Source organism: Macrobrachium nipponense, chromosome 3, assembly GCF_015104395.2.
Source record: "Macrobrachium nipponense isolate FS-2020 chromosome 3, ASM1510439v2, whole genome shotgun sequence".
NCBI lineage: Eukaryota > Metazoa > Arthropoda > Malacostraca > Decapoda > Palaemonidae > Macrobrachium > Macrobrachium nipponense.
In genome coordinates this window covers 6,919,345-6,942,289 of record NC_087202.1, presented here as the reverse complement: position 1 = coordinate 6,942,289, position 22,945 = coordinate 6,919,345, and the positions used below count along the sequence as shown (strand labels likewise).

The 22,945-nt window shown below is 34.9% G+C and overlaps 1 protein-coding gene across 1 annotated transcript in view; it reads right to left on the bottom strand.

Annotated features, from left to right (window-relative positions):
• Positions 1 to 22,945, bottom strand: part of LOC135222135 (alpha-1-inhibitor 3-like) — a 77,871-nt gene that overhangs the window by 1,381 nt on the left and 53,545 nt on the right. The window contains 6 exon segments of the mRNA XM_064260303.1: positions 514 to 669; positions 1,287 to 1,523; positions 2,879 to 3,097; positions 4,159 to 4,563; positions 5,913 to 6,017; positions 21,440 to 21,573. Coding sequence (XP_064116373.1) covers positions 514 to 669; positions 1,287 to 1,523; positions 2,879 to 3,097; positions 4,159 to 4,563; positions 5,913 to 6,017; positions 21,440 to 21,573 — 1,256 coding nt within the window.

Here is a 22,945-nt window from a genome sequence, read left to right as displayed (position 1 = left end):
TTGGTGTTCAAAAATTCATATGGTTATATTTCCCAATTATTTATGGAGAATGTTGTCTAAACAAGATTATGAAATTATATCTTGTCATATTCAAAATCGATCAAAAGTGTCAGAGTATTGGTGTCACAAAGAAAAATAACATTCATAATACAGTCAATTAGGTTTAACTTTAGTTATTCTGCTTACTTGAAGACATACCGTGCCTGAGTTAGTGTTAATTCAAGTGTTTAACGAAAAAAGGGTGGCACTGTTAAATAATTCCGCTTTGTTTTTATCGTTCTACAAGAGGGTATCTTCAACATACTGTTTATAATTTTACTCTTTATATTTATATTTTTTAGTGATTTAAGGTGAATTTTCTTCTAAACACGATTATGAAACTATGTCCTGCATATTCAGAAGCGATCGATATTGTCAGAGGATAGTGTTACAAAGTAAAATATTAATAATAATAATAATCTGGCCGAATAGCAATTATCATCAGGTATTCCCTCTATCAAAGCTATACAGTACCTGAGTCAGCCTGAATTCAGGTGTGTAATAATCGTAGAGGGTGACGGTGCCGGGCAGAAGATCTTGGACTTCGAAGCCCTTCAGGACGTGGAAGGAGCCACAGACTTCGGAGCCACCGACCGATTCAAGGTAAAGGAAGACAATCTCATCTTTCTCCTATGGAAAGCAAACGATGCAGGTTAGTATGAAGCCGATAAAATAAACATTCCCAAATGTCTTATAAAACGCGAATCTGAACTGGCGTCCTTTTGTCATTTCCGGTAATATTCTTGATGTATCTTCAGTGCTAAAGATTTCTTATAACTTCCTCAGGAATATATGCATTTGCAGTGAGCAGTTTCATACAAAATGATCTCATTTAGGCTGACAGGAGATTAATCAAAGTAATCCATATTTATTTCATAATAAAATTCACATTAGACATAAAATTGGCGAAGCTTTCAAGGAAATAGTTTTATGGTTAACAAACGTTGAGTAAATTTTAGTTTTACCAGACCACTGAGCTGATTAATTGCTCTCCTAAGGCTTGCCCGAAGGATTAGATTTTATTTTACGTGGCTATGAACCAATTGGTTACTTAGCAACGGGACCTATACAGCTTATTGTGGGATCAGAACCACATTATATCAAGAAATGGGTTTAGAATTACCAGAAATACATTCCTATGATTTCATACGCTGGCAGCAGCTGGGAGCGAACTCGGGCTACCAGATTGGTGGGCGAGTACGCAACCGACTCGTCCAGTGAGGAACTATGGTTACCAAAACAATTACCTCGTAACGCTTGATGATTTGCTGAGCGACGAGACCTCTCAAGTCGTCCTCATCTGCCGAGTATCCTGTTTGGAGGTCGATCTCCATGACAACCATGTTGGATACGGAGTCCTCATTGGTGTAAGAAGCACAAATTTCCAGGGAACTGTTAGATGAGCAGTTTTCTCTGTCCGTCTTGACAGACATTTTAAAAGCAGAGCTCTCTGGCTCTTCTTTGACGTTGTACTGGTGGGTAATCTGAGGATTCAAGTGTCTTAGATTAGCATGAGAATAAACAAGTCGAAAATGCGCTGAAGAAATCGCGTTTTCTATACAGCGTATAATCACGACCACCGAAAATGGATCTATACTTCGCTGGTCTCGGTATAATACTGTATGAGCTGCTTCCCATGAAGCTATGAGCCGGGCGTGGTGGCCTGTCCTGTACCATTGCCAGAAGCATGATTATGGCTAACTTTAACCTTAAATATGATCAAACCTACTGAGGCTAGAGGGCTGCAATTTGGTATGTTTGATGAATGGTGGGTGGATGACCAACATACCAATTGGCATTCCTCTAGCCTTACTAGTTTTAAGATTTGAGGACGGACAGACAAGGCAATTCTGTACAATTAAAACCAATAGCCGGATCAACAGTTTTTCCACTACGTTTTTTTTAATGACTGACTGACCTGAAATTAGTGTTGTAACTATCAAAGTGGATGAATATTCCCAAACTGTATTAGTAGTATTTAAAAAGAACATTAAAGGTATTTTTTAAATGAACGTTTTACCAATTGCCGAAGAGATGTGATATCATCCGAATAGTGTTTGGTTTAAAAAATCTCTCTCTCTCTCTCTCTCTCTCTCTCTCTCTCTCTCTCTCTCTCTCTCTCTCTCTCTCTCTCTCTATATATATATATATATATATATATATATATATATATATATATTATATATATACATATATATATATATATATATATATATATATATATACATATATATATATATATATATATATGTATATATATATGATATATATATATATATATATGATATATATATATATATATATGAGATCCTCACGTGAAAATGTGAACACCCTATAGACTGGAATTCAGCTAGAGTCGTTTTTAGAATTTCATCAATACATGACAGATTGTTAGTTGAAGCATGCCTCATTAGTTCTTTTAGTAACATGAATATGAATTGTTGAAAAGTTTTATTCTTAATGATTTAAAAGTTAAACTAGTGGTTAGATATTTTGTAGTAACTGCATACTATTTTTTTTAACAATGTTTATTTGCGTACTTATGCAGGGTGTTGACTTATTACATTTGTTATTAGTGACTCATGTATGTTTTGTTTTTCTTAAAATTGTTTAGTACCCTGACGATGACTTTGGAGCAAAAGTTGAAAGTCTTGTACCATCCTTCTTTCATTTTCACGTGAGGATCTCTTAAATACTTCACCCACGGGACCATATATATATATATATATATATATATATATATATATATATATATATATATATATATATATAATATATGTGTGTGTTGTGTGTGTGTGTGTGTGTGTGTGTGTGTGAATGAGTCGACCTCAAAACATACCGTGACGAGAGCGCATCCACTCCCAGACGGAGTCACTGTGACGTCAAAAGGTGGGTCGCCCGTGACGTAGCTGGTCTGCAGGACAAGACGGTTCTCTGAATTGATCTCAATGTCAAACGACTGACTTCCAGCAGTGACTGATATGGTGATATTTTGTTCCTGTGGGCGGGAAGGCTTCGCTGAAAGCTGCGAAAAGGACTGCAGAGCAACCACTGTGTCCTGTCAAAAATCAAATTAAAAGTTGGAACTTCTGAAGTTCATGGGAAACTGGAATGCACCACTACCTTAATACTATTCTTCTTGAATTTGGATACATTTTTATTAGTTTTTCTATTAATTAATTAATTTTTTCTTTTTTTCAATAAGTGGGATCTCTTCTGTATGTATTTTCCTTCAATTCTTCTGAGTTCTACTAAATGAACACATTAATATTCTTTGGAAGCTATATTTTCAAGTCAGTGGCTCCTTTGGTGTGAATAGGTGTCATCTACTGAATAATACTAATACTAGAAATAATAATAATAATAATAATAATAATAATAATAATAATAATAATAATAAAACTAATAATCAATAATAATAATAATAATAATAACAGTAATATTATTAATATTAGTATTAGCATTAATAATATTAATAACATTAATACTAATATTATCAATTATTGAAATAATATTAATAAATATCCGTTCAATGAAAAACAGGAATTTTTTTTAATCACTGACTTTTAATATCTGTGAATCTCAAATCACGTTCATAAAAAAATAACATGATAATGTGAAGAGAATCCATTTAATGTAGAATTTTCGAAAATGAACTCACATAGTAGACGAATTTCGATCCACTTACTTGAACACTCTGTGCAGATAACTTTAAAATATGAAAAAATTAACTCTTAGATGATTTGTAAGTTTCAGAGGTAAACTAACGGAGGAGTAAAAATGGAATAAAGATGGCACCTGATTACCGATTTCGTATACCAAGAAAGCACAAATGAAATCGACAATGCTTTCATGATTTTTACGGTAATTTCTACTTTTAACAGCAACACTACAATTTTGTCTTGATTTCATCGCACGTGAACAAGTGATGATGGATTTCGTACCGATCAAATGAAAGCATCACAGTCATGAGAAGGGAATTGATGAGGCAGAAACGCTGGATAGGAATAGATGGAAACGACCCCATATGAAAATGGGAACCAGCTGGCAAGAAGAAGAAATGAGAACATCACAGTCACTCGAGCAGTCATCACTGCCTTACTAACCAAGAGAACTAACCTGTGTCGAGACGAATCCTCCTTGTCCATTGTGGTAAGTTGATATAAGCTTGGCGATATCGGACGCCCAGGTAGTGTAAAATCCTGGACTTTCATTCAGCATGGCCAGAAGGAGGTAGGCGGCAGCTTCAACCGTCAGAGCCTGAGACAGACCTGGACTTCCTGATGTCAAACTGTTGTACACATCTGAAATGAGCGTAGCAGCAGCGCTGCTGTCGCCCGCCAAGGAGAGAGCGTATGCCGTCAGGGCCTTGATATAGGTGCTGTTGCTCGTGGTGGTTGTGGTGATGCAAGCGACGGCGTTTGCTATGACCTGGGGGTCCACTGTCAGATTCCCTTCCAGGAGAGATATGAGGACGTAGGCCGTGAGAGGCGCGAGCGACGCTGCTGAACCATCGACACCTCCCTGAAAGTGTATGCGCAGTCTTAAGTTAAGTATATCTTAGTTTTACCAGACCACTGAGCTGGGTAACAGCTCTCCTAGGGATGGCCAGAAGGATTAGATATTTTTACGTGGCTAGGAACCTTTTGATCATCTAGCAACGGGACCTACAGCTTATATTGTGGGATCCGAACCACATTATATCGAGAAATGAATTTCTATCACCAGAAATAAATTCCTCTGATTCCGCGTTGGCCTAGCCGAGAATTGAACTTCAGACCACCGGGCTGGTAGCCGAGTGCGAAAACCACTCGTCCAACGAGGGAACTTGCGCAGTCATAAATACTTTACCTTAATTGGAGGGCGTCCATTTCCTTCCAAATGCAATATATAAATCACTTCGAAGATGTATTATTCCTGTTGGACGAGTGGGATACGCACTCGCCTACCACTTTTGTAGTCGTGAGTTCGATTCCCTGCTCTGCCAACGTGGAACCAGAGGAAATTATTTCTGTTGATTATAAATTCATTTCTCGATATAATGCAGTTCGGATCCCACAATAAACTGTAGGTCCCGTTGCTAGGTAACCAATTGGTTCCTAGCCGCGTGAAAATATCTAATCCTTAGGGCCAGCCCTAGTAGGAGAACTGTTAATCAACTCGGGAGTCTGGTTAAACTTAAGATATACTTAACTTTTAACTGGAAATAAACTAAAAAAGGAAAAGTGTTAAAAATGAAATCAGGTGTGTACAGCAAGAGCAGTTTAGATTTAATATTAATTTAATTTTTTTTATCAATTAAATTTAATATATTTTTTAAAACCAGATTTCATATATATAAATTTATATGTGCATGTATGTTTGTATATGTGTATATGTACACATATAATGTATACGCATTAAGCTACAAATGTCCTTTAATATCTAATTCGCTCTACCTCAGAATTGATATATTTTCATGTATGTTAACTGAAGGGGAATTTTTAGGTGATATCAACTAAAAATTTCCTTCAGTTATCAAATATGAAAATATATTAATTCTGAGGTAGAGCGAATTAGATATTAAAGGACATTTGCAGCTTAATGTGTATATATGAATCACGGTGATGTGATCAGGCTCATATATGTATACATATGTATATATATTTTTTTTTTCTCCAGAAATTTTTCGGGCCAGCCCTGTAGGAGTCAAGCATGACTCATTAGGATGGTTAATCTCCTTCCTTTAATAATGATAATAACAGCAACAACATGAACCCTGAGGTCATCCAGCGCTAAATGAGGCAAGATAGTAGAATGCTGTGATAATAGAAAGTCTGAAAGACACAAAAGATCCAGAATAATTTGACAGAAATGCCCAGCAAATGACTTACCTGCATGTCAGTGTGGATCACAAAGCCGACGGATTGGAAGCAGCCGTCCTCGTTTTGAAGTGACAGCAGCCAAGTTTTGGAAGAAAGGAGGAGATTTTCATCCACCTGGATGAAGATTGTTGATTATTATTATTATTATTATTATTATTATTATTATTATTATTATTATTATTAAATACAGGGTCAAGATGGTGTATAATATATTTCAATTTTACAGATAAACTATGATATCATAGTCATGAAAGTCATTAATGATTCTCTCTCTCTCTCTCTCTCTCTCTCTCTCCTCTCTCTCTCTCTCTCTCGCCTCTCTCTCTCTCTCTCTCTCTCTCTCGTATTAGCCATCTTGCTTGGTGAGACGTACCCGCGTGAAGTCAGATTAATCAACAGATATCACAAGTTTAACATACTACTAAATTTGAGAAATATCTAGAAGTGTTCGTGAAACTATCGGTGATAAGATTAGTGTGAAAATAGTAGGATAAAGCGTCTTCTAAGTTAGTTTATCAAGTGTAATACTATAAATCAGAACAAGATGGCAGTAAAGTTCCAACTGCGGGAAGAGGTGGCGTAATTTGGCGTGTTTAGCAGATTCGCAATACGATGAGGTAGCAGGAAGGGAACTAGCATTTCTCATCTATGAAATCAGCAACAGTCCTAACCAAAAAGATACAAAAGCATTCATAGATATATTAGAAGGATATAATCCTTCAAACTGGAACAAATCTAATGAAAACATCTTGAAAATAATTGAAGAAGTTTCCAAATAAAATCCAAGTGGTCAAGAGACTCATAAAGAAATATACATAACCAACATATTCCGACAAAGAAAATGAATAAGGTGAATCTTGTGAATATCCTAATTGATGCATTAGAAAAAGAATGCCAAAAAGCATGCAAACTGTGTAAGGTTTGGTATAGCATAGTCAATCCCAAAACCTAATCAGAAAAAGTTTGCTGCATGCAACATTTCCGGGACCCATCCACAGTGTGCTGAGGGTAATACAAGATTTGAGAAAAGATACAAGAATTTTTTGTTCAACATGTCTATCATGGATAGACAATGTTATTAAATCAAGATTGAATGTACAAATAGTTGAGGATGAAGAAGAAGAGGAAGAGAAGAAGAAGAAGAAGAAGAAGAGGAAAACGGAAGAGAAGTAAACAAAAATGAAATGACAGAAAAAAATAAGGAAAACAAAGAACAAGATAAAAGTATGGATGCAGAGATACTCATTGATACTACATATGAGGCAATAAGCAGCATACCTACGAAGAAAATAAATTTACGATATGACAACAGAAAAGCAAATCCCGAAGAGGCTCTACCCAGATCTACACAATGACGGGAAAGAGGAAAAAATAGACAAGAAAGACAAAATCTGCAACCTTTTGAAAAGAGGGAATTGCAGATTTGGAGAAAGATGTTACTACAAAACTCCTAAGATATTGTCAAACTATGAAATATATGGTAAATGTGCATACTTAGATGGATATGGGGGATGATTGCAGAGATCTGCATCCAAAAATATGTAAAAACCTAAAAGAAGGAAAAGGATGTAAGTTCGACAAAAAATGCAAGTATATGCACCCTGTAGCCATGAATCATAATCAAATAAATAACCAACCAAGTAATAAAATCCAAAATAAGAAGAACAAATAAAGAGAGAAATCAAGAATATCAGGTAAAAGAGAAAAGCAAACCACCAATGAGATATGCAGAGATGTCAGCAAAAAATTTCAAAGCATCAGCTCCAAAATTCTACTCAAGAGATAATAACTGTATTAATTATGCAAGAGGATATTGCAGAAACGGAGAACATTGCAGATTCAGACACAAAATGAATAATTATGATGAAGGAAGATCAAATATTATGGAAAAGTTGGATTTTTTTAATGCCAGAATTTCTGGAAATGAAAAAAGAACAACATACCAGAACAGGAAAGAGACATGGGAAAATCCTTATTACTACCAGTATTAATGAAGGAGAAAACACGCAAACCATCATAGTGATGAATGCGCAGGGTTTAGTTTACGAGTAACTCAAAAAGAAAATAGAGTACTTAGAAGAACTAACCCAAAATAAAAGAAAAGAAAATAGATATAATGAATATAATGAAACCTGGTATTCCCAAGAGACTGGGAATGATGATCAAATAAAAGGGTTCCAAACTTATAGATCAGATAGAAAAAAATAGGATTCAAGGGGGAACCGCAATATATGGGAAAGACAAAAAACAAGGAAAAATATATGAGAAATATAGTAAACTCAGAATGTGAACTAATAGCGGTAGAATTTGAATCTGAAAAATTGATGAACATAGTAATATATAGACCTCCTAATACTAAGAGTTTTGACTTAATAATTGAAAATTGGATGATATATGTAGAAATCACAAGGACTGGACTATTCTCCTATCTGGTGACTTCAACTTTCCTTTCGTAGAAATGGAAAGAACGAATAGGAGATTGTGGTTGTACTTATACATATAAAAAAGAGAGTAATAGTAGTGCAGAAGATAAGAGGCAATTTGAAAAGCTATTAGATATGCTACTAGAATAACAACATTCAACAAATAAATCACCTGCCAACAAGAAAGGAAAATACTTTAGACCTAGTATTTGTGAACGAGATGAATTATGTTAAAGAAATAATAGTTTATAATGCGAGTATTTCAGACCATAATGTTTCATAGAATTAACAGTTCATTCCAAAGCAAGTGAAAATAGATAAGCAAGAAATGAAAAAGTGGGAAGGATATGGAAAATACAACTTCTACAGTAAAAATATAAAAATGGTCGAAATTAATGAAGAATTAAACAAAGATTGGGATAACATTTTCGTAAGTGATGACTAAGGGTAAATACGGAGAATTATATAAAATATTGGAGAAAATAGTGGAAAAATATACCGAAGAAGAAAAGTAAACATCATTCATCATACCGGAGACAGAAGGATCTTGTTCCAGAAAATCAGAAAGTGGAAAAAAGGTCTTGCAAAAGAAAAAAATGCATGGAAAGTTATAGAACTAAAAAGTAAGATAGAAAAGGCAGAACAAAAGATTATACAATCAAAAGAAAATGAAAACAAAAAACGGGACTTGGAAGAAAAAACCCTATTAAATATCAAGGCAAAACCCCAAACTATTATACTCATATGCCGAAGAAGATGAATAAAAGAAGAATAGAAATAGGCCCTCTGAGAATTGAAGGGAGATTAACGATGAAAAAAAAGGAAATTTGCAACATACTGGCAGAACGATATAAGAGAGAATTCACCCCTAGAATAGATAATGAAGATAATGATATAAGTAGAAGTAAGGGAAGAAAATAGTGAATATTTAGCTGACATAGAAATTAATGAAGCTGATATTGTGCAGGCAATTAATGAAATTAAAAATGGAGCTGCTGCAGGGCCGGATGGAGTCCCTGCTATTTTGTTAAAGAAAGTAGTTCATTCTAATCGCAAAGCCACTTGCAATATTATTAAGACAAAGTGTAGATACAGGCAAGATTTATGATGAGCACAAATTAGCATATATCACCCCTACTTTCAAAAGTGGATCAAGACTAGAGGCAAGTAATTATAGGCCTGTGAGTCTAACATCACATATTATGAAAGTGTATGAAAGGGTAATGAAGAAAAATATTATGAAACATTTTAATAAAAATAATTTGTTTAATATAGACAACACGTTTCGTACCCGGAAAAGTACACAAACCCAACTGTTAGTCCACCGTGAGAACATATTCAAAAATATGAAAAGCGGAAATGAAACAGATGTGGTTTATCTAGACTTTGCAAAAGCCTTTGACAAAGTAGACCATAATATATAGCAAAGAAAATTAGAAAACACAATATCGTAGATAAAAGTAGGAAGATGGTTAAAAAGAATTTTTACACAACAGAAAACAGATAGTTATTGCAAACGATGAGAAATCGGAATGAAACCAACGGTAATATCCGGTTGGTGCCACAAGGTACGGTGCTAGCTGCAATATTGTTTGTTATTATGATTGAAGACATAGACAGTAATGTTAAGGATTCGGTAGTGAGTAGTTTCGCTGATGACACAAGAATAAGTAGAGAAATTACTTGTGATGAAGATAGGAACGCTCTACAAAGAGACCTTAACAAAGTATATGATTGGCAGAGGTAAATAGGGGGGGGGGGATGGTATTTAACTCTGATAAATTTGAATCAATAAATTATGGAGACAGAGAAGGAAAGCTATATGCATATAGGGGACCTAATAATGAGACAATCACAAATAGGAAGGAAGCAGTTAAAGACCTTGGTGTGATGATGAATAGGAACATGTTATGCAATGATCAAATAGCAATTCTGTTGCAAAATGTAAGCAAAAATGGGAATGTTGTTACGGCACTTCACAAAACAAGAAAAGCTGAACACATGATTATGCTTTATAAAACATATGTTCGTAGTCCACTTGAAATATTGCAATATGATATGGTACCCACACTATCAAAAGGATATTGCACAAATAGAGAGTGTACAAAGGTCCTTTACAGCTAGAATAGAAGAAGTTAAGGACCTAGACTACTGGAAAGACTACATCCTTAAAATTATATAGTCTAGAAAGGAAGAAAGAACGCTACATGATAATTCAGGCATGGAAACAGATAGAAGGAATAACATAAAATATCATGGAACTAAAAATATCAGAAAGAGCAAGCAGAGGTAGATTAATAGTGCCCAAAACTATACCAGGAAAAATAAGGAAAGCACACAGGACATTAATCCACTACGCACCAGCATCGATAATGCAGCGTCTATTCAATGCGTTGCCAGCTCATCTGAGGAATATATCAGGAGTGAGCGTAGATGTGTTTAAGAATAAGCTCGACAAATATCTAAACTGCATCCCAGACCATCCAAGATTGAAGGAAATGCAGAAAATATACCGGTAAGGATGTACTAGCAACTCTCTGTATGACATTAGAGGGCGCCTCACACTGAGGGACCTGGGGCAACCCGAACGAACTGTAAGGTAGGTAAGGTCTCTCTCTTTCTAGCAGCGTGCTTTCGTCTTGAGCTGCCAGTCATCCTCTACACCGATCTTGACCTTATTATTATTATTATTATTTTTTATTTTTTTTTTTTTTTTTTGCTCTATCACAGTCCTACCAATTCGACTGGGTGGTATTTATAGTGTGGGGTTCCGGGTTGCATCCTGCCCCTCCTCCTTAGGAGTCCATCACTTTTCTTACTATGTGTGCCGTTTTCTAGGATCACACTCTTCTGCATGAGTACTGGAGCTACTTCAGTCCTCTAGTTTTTTCTAGATTCCTTTTCAGGGATCTTGGGATCGTGCCTAGTGCTCCTATGATTATGGTACGATTTCCACTGGCATATCCCATATCCTTCTTATTTCTATTTTCAGATCTTGATACTTATCCTTTTTTTCCCTCTCTTTCTTTCAACTCTGGTGTCCCCATGGTATTGCGACATCAATGAGTGATACTTCTTCTTGACTTTGTCAATCAAAGTAAACGTCTGGTCTGTTTGCACGTATCACCCTACTCCGTTCTGATACCATTGTCCCACAGGATCTTTGCCTGATCGTTTTCTATCACTCCTTCAGGTTGGTGCTCGTACCACTTATTACTGCAAGGTAGCTGATGTTTCTTGCACAGGCTCCAGTGGAGGGCCTTTGCTACTGAATCATGCTCTTTTTGTACTGGTTCTGTGCAAGTGCCGGGCATTCACTTGCTATTGTGGTTTATGGTGGTTTCCATTTTTCATATTGGCACTTCCTACTATGGGAGAGATGTTTATTTCTGTCTATCGTTCTTTGAACATATCTGGTTCTTAGAGCCTGATCTTGTGCCGCTGTTATCATTCCTTCAGTTTCCTTCTTTAGCTCTCCCCTCCGTAGCCATTGCCAATTGTCATCGCTGGCTAGTTCTTTAGTCTGTCTCATGTATTGTCCGTGCATTGTTTTGTTTGTGCCGTCCTCGTTTTTCTGTCTGTCTTTCTCCTGTCTCTGTATATTTTTCTGGGTCTTTCGTCTACTTTTTATTAGTTCCTTCTTCCCATGCACTCTTTAGCCACTCGTCTTCACTTGGTTTTCAAGTATATTATTATTATTATTATTATTATTATTATTATTATTATTATTATTATTATTATTATTATTATTTTATTATTATTATTATTCAAAGAAAACTCATAATCACAGCAGTCAATAAAATGGAAAAGTAAATCCACAGTAGTATGCCTTTTTAGTTTTGATTTTTATTAAAAAATAATAATAAAAGTAAATAAAAATAAAAGCCAAAATCAAATAGGCTTTTACTTCGTGGATTTACTTCCCCCTTTTATTGACTCATGTAGTTTTTTTCTAAATAATAATAATAATAATAATAATAATAATAATAATATAATAATAATAATAATAATAATAAAAATAATAATAATAATAATAAATCTGAAATCACATCATATACAGCCAGAAAATCTTATCAGCCACCATAACGCGGACTTTTCTTATACGAAATAAGGACAGCAAATGAAACATGTTAAATTCCTAGTCCCGCGGCATAAAATCAACTGCTTTAAACCATAAACGAACTCGAAATCGAGTTCTATAGAAGTTATGATGAGGGGAGAGATTTTCTGAAGTTTCATGAATTTTCTTACAGGTTTTTTTTCCATTTAAGCTTTGCGAACAGAAATAATGGATAAAAGATCATGAATCTCCTTTGATTTCTATATCTAGGAAATTATTTTTTCTTTTATTATTATACAGAACAAGTTTTAAGTTCAACTTCGTTCTTCTCAATATATATATATATATATCATATATATATATATATATATATATATATATATATATATATATATATAATCTTCATACACGAATGATGATATGTCAATATCGTCCACAAGGAGAAAGAGAATTAAAGACTCTAGTAGCTCGATAATTTCGCCTTCCACCAGGCCTCTTCAAGGGAGCTTTTTATTTTTTTAACTAAACAGAATGAGCATTACAAGAATTCATAAACACTTTCCCACTGGGAAAAAAAAAATATCTAATTGTCAAAGTAAAAATTAGGTTGTTTAAATCATAAACAAATTGTCAAACCAGCAATTCAAACAGTTAAAAGAGAGAACTATTCAACGATTTGGTGATGGTCATTTAAACCTTTCTCTGAATTTGTACTGTTGGGAAACAATAAATGAAGGAATAAAGGGTCCAATTTATATATGGCCTGACTTATATTAAAGTTATTTTGTTTGCTAAAACATATGCAAGCTGCTTCTAACAAATTTCTTGCAATCATTATCTTTTTGTTTGAATAATGTCTCTGTTTTGTTTCCAAAGGATAGGACAGCCACAATTTTGTACAGTGTAAGTTCATAGCACTGTTTGGAGAATTTGTTCTTACACAATATCGATGCTGGGAAATTCTCTTATCGATATCTTTACCTGTTTGTCCCAGGTAGAATTTGCCACATTCACAAGGTATTTTTGTAAACCACCGCCTTCTTATTCTTGTTTGGGCTGTTGCAAATAACTGTCTTTCCTACTGTGTTGGAGTAAGAAAACTACTACTTTAAAGTTTAATAATCTCAAGGATAAACACTATCACTGAATGAAGGGTGGAATGGGAGAACCAAAGTACTTACTCATATCGTATTCCTTTTTGGTGGTTGTTCTATAATAAGTTTGTTGAGCTAAGAATAAACATTCCTCTATTTCCCTGATCGAAAAGTTGTTTTTCATGCCATTCTCGTGATAATACTAATCTCCTCGTCTAAATATTCAGGGCTAACTAGTCTAAGTGCTCTTAAAATGTGACATCTCAAGCCATGTACTTTACGTTGCGTGTATGGGTCGATTTTGCATTGATCATTAGTTATTGTTTGTAGCTTTTCTGTGAATTTTGAATTTAGGCCATTTTCTGTTCTTATTATTTTAGTATCTAAAAAATTAATAGAGTTATTTGCTTCTTTTTCCATGGTGAATTTTATTGATGGTACTAAGGAATTAAGATCAGAGAGAAATTCATCAGTGTTGTGGTTTACATTCCAAACAGTAAAAGTGTCATCCACGTATCTAACCCAATAAACATCATCTGGTAATATGCTGTTGGCAATACGAGTTTCATAGAATTCCATGTATATGTTAGACAACACAGGAGACAAACAGTTGCCCATTTGCATTCCAAATTTTCTGCTTATATAGCTATTATTAAAAACAAAAACATGTATCTATTACACAAGTCTAATTATTTCTAAAATGTCTGAAACAGGTATAGTAAAAACATATTTATTTAGTTCCATATTTAAAAATTCAAGCAGATCTAAAACTGGTACACAGGTAAATAAACTTTGTACATCAAAACTAATCATGTGACAATTTTGGTTAATTTGTACATTTTGAACTACATTAACAAATTCAACTGATTAGAAATGTGGGAGTTAGATATAGTTCCTACAAGTGGTTTTTAACAAATTTACGAGAAACTTAGAAAGAAAAAGGTATTGTACACTTCCTATTGTGCTGATGATGGGTCGCAGGTGGTAACCATCTTTGTGGGTCTTTACTGTTCCGTATAAGGTAAGGTAGTTTAGCATTGGAATGCTTGAACTTGCTGATGAGTGTTGGTTATTTCCAAGAATATTCCTGAGGTTCCTGTGAATTCTGCGTTGACTCTTTCTACGGGATTGGTAGTTAGTTTTTTCGTAGGTGTCTTGGTCGTTCAATATGTTGTTCATTTTCTCCACATAAGTGTGCTTGTCTAAAATGACTATCGTGCTCGCCTTATCTGCTCTGGTAATATGCAGTTCATTATCTCCTTTGACATTTTTCAGTGCTGTATTCAATTGTTTTTGGAAAAAAGCAGCAAGCAACATGTTTAATATAAGCACTGTACACTATTCCCTTGGCTAAAATTAGTCTGTCGTTGTTTTCGTGTTGGTGATTATGCTTTTCCTTTTCTTCAAAGGTCTTCTGTATTTTAAGTATGTCTGGTTTCTTTGAAGGATTATTAAATTTCATTCCTAATTCGAGTGCTGTTTTCTCGTTGTTGGAGAGGGTTTTAGATGAAAGATTAAGTACATTATTGCTTTGTCCATAATTATTCCATGGGGAACGTGAAATAAGGTTTGATAATTTTCTAGTGTGGAGATTTCTTACCTTCTGTATTTCCCTCCTTAGGTGATTATATGCCCAAGTAAAAATATTATGTACAAAGTTTTGTGGTACACTTCTTAGCAATTCAGTTTTAATGCGATTGGTTTTTTCTGAAACATTGCCTGGTTTCTATTTTTAGCGTTATCAATGTGTAATTTCAGTATTTCATTTTCCAAGTTTCCAAAAACTGTTTCCATTTAAATTTCGTGGCACTTTGTAACTAGAGAATTCGGGACAACACATTCTTCGCGGCAACTTCTTAAAAACTTGAACTGCATTTTCTTCCTGTGAGCAACATGGTAAAGATTTCTTGTAGTTAAACACTAACTGACGTAATTCAGGGTGAAGATTAAGGAGGCTTGAAGACTACGCGTGGACATCTTCTATATATATAATCTTCTATATATATAATCTTCATATGCCAACAGCATATTACCAGATGATGTTTATTGGGTTAGATACGTGGATGACACTTTTACTGTTTGGAATGTAAACCACAACACTGATGAATTTCTCTCTGATCTTAATTCCTTAGTACCATCAATAAAATTCACCATGGAAAAAGAAGCAAATAACTCTATTAATTTTTTAGATACTAAAATAATAAGAACAGAAAATGGCCTAAAATTCAAAATTCACAGAAAAGCTACAAACAATAACCTAATGATCAATGCAAAATCGACCCATACACGCAACGTAAAGTACATGGCTTTGAGATGTCACTTTTTAAGAGCACTTAGACTAGTTAGCCCTGAATATTTAGACGAGGAGATTAGTATTATCACGAGAATTGACATGAAAAACAACTTTTCGATCAGGGAAATAGAGGAATGTTTATTCTTAGCTCAACAAACTTATTATAGAACAACCACGCAAAAAGGATACGATATGAGATAGTACTTTTGTTCTCCCATTCCACCCTTCATTCAGTGATATTGTTTATCCTTTGAGATTATTAAACCTTTAAAGTAGTATTTTCTTACTCCAACACAGTAGAAAGACAGTTATTTTGCAACAGCCCACCAAACAAGAAGAAGGCGTGGTTTACAAAATACCTTGTGAAATGTGGCAAATTCTACCTGGACAAACAGTAAAGATATCGATAAGAGAATTTCCCAGCATCGATATTGTGTAAGAACAAATTCTCCAAACAGCGCTATGAACTTACATGTACAAAATTGTGGCTGTCCTATCCTTTGGAACAAAACAGAGACATTATTCAAAGAAAAAGATATGATTGCAAGAAAATTTGTTAGAAGCAGCTTGCATATGTTTTTAGCAAACAAAATAACTTTAATATAAGTCAGGGCATATATAAATTGGACCCTTTATTCCTTCATATTGTTTTCCCAACAGTACAAATTCAGAGAAAAGTTTAAATGACCATTCACCAAATCGTTGAATAGTTCTCTCTTTTAACCTGTTTGAATTGCTGGTTTGACAATTTGTTTATGATTTAAACAACCTAATTTTTACTTTGACAATTATGATATTTTTTTTTTACCCAGTGGGAAAGTGTTTATGAATTCTTGTAATGCTCATTCTGTTTAGTTAAAATAAAGCTCTTGAAGAGGCCTGGTGGAAGGCGAAATTATTAGAGCTACTAGAGTCTTTAATTCTCTTTTCTCCTGTGGACGATATTGACATATATATATATATATATATATATATATATATATATATATATATATATATATATATATATATATATATATATTCGGATACGAGTTCGGTAAAATGATGTTTACTTAATACGAGTCTGGTAAAATTATGTATACTTTCGTACGAGTCTCATAAAATGATGTATATTTTCACACGAGTCCGGTAAAATGATGCATACTTTCATACAAGTGTCCAAAATGATGTATACTTCATACGAGTCCAGGTAAAATGATGATACTTTTCATACGAGTCGGTAAAATTTGTATACTTTCATAGTGAGTCCGGTAAAAATTTATATATATATAATAATATATATAATATATATATATATATTAAATATAGATATATTATATTCATACGATCCGGTAAAATGTATATACTTTCATACGAGTCCGGTAAAATGGTATATATAGACTTTCATACGAGTCCGGTAAAATTATATGTATAGACTTTCATACGAGTCCGGACGAAATGATATATAGTTTCAAACGAGTCCGGCAAAATGATGTATACTTTTATCCGAGCCCGGTAAAATGATATATACCTTCAAGTGTTACATTATTCACAGATAACTCTTCTTTACGATCTGGGCCAAGAAGGATGCGTGATCCAGTTTCCATTCCAGTAAAAAAAAAAAAAAAAAAAAAACAGCCGCTGGTTGTTGCTCACAGGAAAGCCTAAGAAGGGAGGAGGGGGGGAGGGGGGGGAGGTCATAAAAATGGAGGTTTATACCAAATAAAAATGCTGCCATATTTACGGTGGTGTTCATATAACAGAAGGACTTTGACTTCAAGCCTGTTCCGGGTACTTCCTCACTCTCTCTCGTATCACTTGAGGTTCTTCGCAGCGTCCATTCTTAGGCCCCTAGCTGCAACCCCTTTCATTCCTTTTACTGTACCTCCGTTCATATTCTCTTTCTTCCCACTCCCTTTTCCAGCCTCTGCTAATAGCTGATTCATAGTGGAACTCGTTTGAGGTTTTTCCTCCTGTAACACTTTCAAACCATCTTGCTGTCAATTTCCCTTTCAGCGTTGAATGGCCTCATAGGTCCCAGCGCTTGACCACTGGCATAAATTCTCTCTCTCTCTCTCTCTCTCTCTCTCTCTCTCTCTCTCTCGCTCTCTCTCTCTCTCTCTCAAACACGGGGTAGGGTAACTGCATAAAAAAGAAACATTGGCGTATTTCTTATCATCAATTTCAACTAACTGAACATGATTAAATCTTAACTGGACGAACGCTATCTCAAAGTCACTATAACTACCACTTCTATGTCTAATATCCTGCTGAATATAAGATTCCGTAAAATAAGAATAATCGGACAGGAAAAAATATAGAGGAATAAAAAAGAATCAGTATCAACACCATATTGTTTCGAACACAAGAATTACTGCGACATAACCGCCGTTTGGCAGAGACCAGAATAAAGTCATAAATAACTCAAAAACGAAAGAAAACCTATAAAACATGAAGTAAAAAAAAACAAAAAAACAAAAGCAAGCGAAAGGAATAAAAGACCATAACTCTTCCAAGAAAACTACGAAATGAGATGTTTTCCGCGTTCAAGTTCTTATATGGCAAGTAAGAGTTATTATTAGCCCCTTCCAAAGTCCCAGGCTTATGGAATGTGTTTTAAAATTTTAGTATTTCGTAACAAAACCACCGAATAAAAAAAGTAAGCCCCAGCAACCATGAATAATGTATCTTGCCAGTGGTCTTCGCTGCAATAACATCTGCAATAACAGAAGTCCAGGTAAAGCCATACTTGGGAAATCTGCAGTTTCTCTTTCCTGCTATTCTCGAAAGTATATAACCAGATGAAACTGAAATGACCATTCTCGACCATCTCTCTTTCTCAATTTTTTTATATTTTCTTTTCCCTTAAATCTGGAGGGAATTTTACTCATGGATGCAAAGGGTGGTGCTGGTGGGGGGGGGGGGACGTGTGAAAGAAAGGACCAACTCTTAGAGCGTCGTGAAACAAAGGGCCAACTCTTTGAGGGACGTGGTAATAAAAAAGTTAAGAACCATTGCTTTAAACTCCTAAATCTGACAGAAGGAAGTTCAGAATTATCCTACCAAACTTTTTTTTTTTGGCATATTGCTATGATATTTACAATCAAAGTTTTCCCTTTTCAGGTGTCCTGAGAAATACTGATGAATCTAAAAAATTCCAACATGCATAAATTACCAGCAGACTGATCACAATATGCAAAACATGCCATTACTTTGAGAAGGAATCAGTTTTGGGAGCTAGAGAGTATATCTCTTAAGTTGGAGTTACGTGACAGCATGACAAGGGCTCCATGCAATTATGCATAGTGAATCACCGTTCCTGATACCATAGTCCCAGAGGATCTTTGCCTGATCGTTTTCTATCACTCCTTCAGTTGGTTGGTGCTCGTACCACTTATTACTGCAAGGTAGCTGATGTTTCTTGCAACATTGCTCCAGTGGAGGGCTTTTGCCACTGAATCATGACGCTCTTTTTGTACTGGTTCTGTGCAAGTGCCGGGCATTCGCTTGCTATGTGTTTATGTGGTTTCATTTTTCGTATTGCACTTACTACATATGGGAGAGATGTATTTCCGTCTATCGTTCTTTGAACATATCTGGTTCTTAGGGCCTGATCTTGTGCCGCTGTTATCATTCCTTCAGTTTCCTTCTTTAGCTCTCCCCTCTGTAGCCATTGCCATGTGTCATCGCTGGCTAGTTCTTTAGTCAGTCCCATGTATTGTCCGTGCATTGGTTTGTTGTGCCAGTCCTCTGTTCTGTCTGTCATTCTCCTGTCTCTGTATATTTCTGGGTCTTCGTCTACTTTTATTAGTCCTTCTTCCCTTGCACTCTTTAGCCACTCGTCTCCACTGGTTTTCAGATATTGCCCCAGTGCTCTGTTTCTCGATGTGACGCAGTCCCTCTATACTTTAGTAGTCCCCTCTCCCTCCTTCCTTTCGTGTTATGTATAGTCTGTCCGTATTTGCTCTTGGATGTAGTGCTTTGTGTATTGTCATATTTTTTCCTGGCTTTCTGATCTATGCTGCGGAATTCTGCCTTCGTCCATTCCACTATTCCTGCGCTGTAAAAACTGATTACTGGCACTGCCCATGTGTTTATGGCTTTTATCATATTTTCCGGCGTTGAGTTTTGACTTGAGTATTGCCTTGAGTCTCTGCATATATTGTTTCCTGATCGTGTCCTTCATCTCTTGGTGTTTTATATCCCCTCCTTCCATTATTCCCAGGTATTTGTATCCTTTCTCATCTGTGTTTGATGTTGCTCCCATCTGGTTAGCTTTATCCCTTCAGTTCTCGTTACTTTGCCTTTTTGTATGTTGACTAAGGCGCATTTTTCTATTATTATTATTATTATTATTATTATTGTTGTTGTTGTTGTTGTTGTTGTTGTTGTTGGTTGTTGTTGTTTGTTGTTGTTGTTGTTGTTCTTGAGGTCCCAAATAATAAACTGCTGGTAGCACTCGACTGAAGATGAACCCAGGGAAGCGTCCGAAAATTTTTATATAGTTTTATGAAATTTTACTGCTGATACCATCAGTGTATATTGTTGACCCAAAAGAACATTACTTGTGCCCTCGTAATTGAGATTTCTATTTTATATTATTATTATTATTATTATTATTATTATTATTATTATTATTATTATTATTATTATTATTATTATTATTATTAAGTATATACAGTAGATGAAAACCTATTCATGTGGAACAAACTCACAGTAGGGGCCACTGACTTGAAATTCAAGCTTCCAAAGAATATTATGGTGTTCATTGGAAGACGTAAGAGGAAGTAAAAGGAAAATACAGAAAAAAGGAGAGAAAAAAAATTCATAGATATGTATATAGAAAACTAGAAAAAACGCCGGTTTAGTGATTTGATATATAAAGAGCTCAGGAGAACTTAGCAACCATCAAAATATGTTTTCATTGAGGTATGTATAAATATTTATATATGTACATACCACACACACACACACACCACACACATATATATATATATATTATATATATATATATATATATAATATATATATATATATATATATATATAATATATATATATATATAAATGGATATAATTGACGACTGTCATATTTTGTAGCCTGTGACTTCAAAAATGGAATATAAACATGTGGAAAGTTTTGTCTTTGTTACGCTTGAATAGTCTGTTTTGACGTTGAAACAAAATACCGTCAGCGGGTATATTAATACCCTCGTATGTATACTACTGCATTCCCATACATGTTCATCCTTATCCCGAGAGTCGTGTACAAGTCTGTGCCTCCTATTTATAAAGCCACTTTGTTCTAAAATACCTTCCACCCCATCACTCTAAGACGTTGGATACTTATTATTGACATACGTAAAGCTTCGACTAACTTATCACCTTTCACCCTTCGGTTGGATTCAAACAAAACAAACCGCAAGAGAATCAGCCTTCAGTCGCTGCCTATATAGTTTTTCATATTTCATAACTGATTCACGAAAGTTATAGAACGTGATGAATGTCTAAATAAAGGCAGCAGCCACGAAGGGAAAAGCGATACACGGGGTGGTTTGTTACTAGGCCTTTCGACTTGCTGTCATTGACTTAACAGACTGATAGCATTATAGAAATAAGTGTATGTGTGATTGAGTGTATGTTAGTGAGAGAGAGAGAGAGAGAGAGAGAGTAAGTTTCTGTACTTACAGTGATGTAACTATCGGCTTGACTGAAGGACTTCAGCACGAATGCTGTGAGCCAAGTAGATCCTGAGGCGTCCGAATTACCAAATGCGCTGAAGGATCCGTCAGTGTGCTGGTAGAGTAGCTCTTGCTGGTAGCCTATAGGACAGAAATTGTATTTTATCGATATATATCTTGCTGTTCCACAATGGTCCCTTGGGTGAAGTATAAAAGAGATCCTCACGTGAAAATGAAAGAAGGAGGTACCAAGACTTTCAACTTTTATTCCAAAGTCATCTTCAGGGTACTGAACAATTTTAAGAGAACAACTTATACAAGAAAGCAACATGAGGCCACAAATAATAAAACAAGTCAAACCACTTACTAATATGCAGATAAACATTGTTCAAAACAAAAGACATACTTAACGGAAAATATGTAGTACTTAAAATCACAGTACAAAACTATCTGTTTTGTAAAATATCTAACAACTTGTTTAACTTTTTAAATCATCAAGAATAAAACTTTTTAACAATTCGTCCATCTTAAAAAGACCATCGCTCATATTCATGTTATTAAAAGAACTAATGAGGCAACCTTCAACTAACAATCTGTCATGCATTGATGAACTTCTATAGGGTGTTCAAAATCCCTCACGTGACAAAAAATGACACTTGAACCGTTCGCAACCCGCACATTATATTTATGCTGTGAACTCTCTTACTTAGTTCCTTACCAGATTGTCCAATATAATGCAAATTACAAACAGAGCAGTTAATTTTGTAGACGCCTCCTGTTGTCATCTCTGATTTATTTCAAACCATGCATTTTTGACAGATGAATTATTACTAAAAACAACATTTATATTCAGACATTTCAGGCTACATACAATTGATAAAAATTCACAGTGGTATGGCAAAACTAAAATATTTTCAATTTCAAACTTACTTATCTTTCGTGACAATAAAATGATTTTTTGGCACTTTGGAGGCAACTATCAATAAAATACCTTGGGTAACATAATTCTCTCGCAATTTCATAGATGTTCTTAATTTCCTCGTCTAAGAATTCAGGATCACAAATTCTATATGCCCGTAAAAACATCCCTGAGAAGACTGTTTCGTTTTATCTTGGGGTGATGAGGCTGGAAAAATTATGAATGAAAGCATTCACTGCTGTTGGTTTAACGGTAAACTTTGAATTTAAAACCGTTGTCGGTTCTCATAACGACTGTGTCAAGATGGTAGGGTTTTATCCTGTCTATTTCCAATTTGAATTTTTATGGATGGAACCAGGCCATTCAAACGTTCTAAAAACTCCATGGGGTCACGATCCCGTGGCCACAGGCATATTATGTCATCAACGTATCTGTACCATGTCAAAGTAAACGTAATGATATTTGGTAGGTATCTGATTTCGTAAAACTCCATATAGATATTTGAGAGAGTTGCAGATAAACAGTTTCCCATTACCAAACCAAAAATCTGTCTATAAAAACAACCATTAAACGTAAACTTATAATCAACTATGC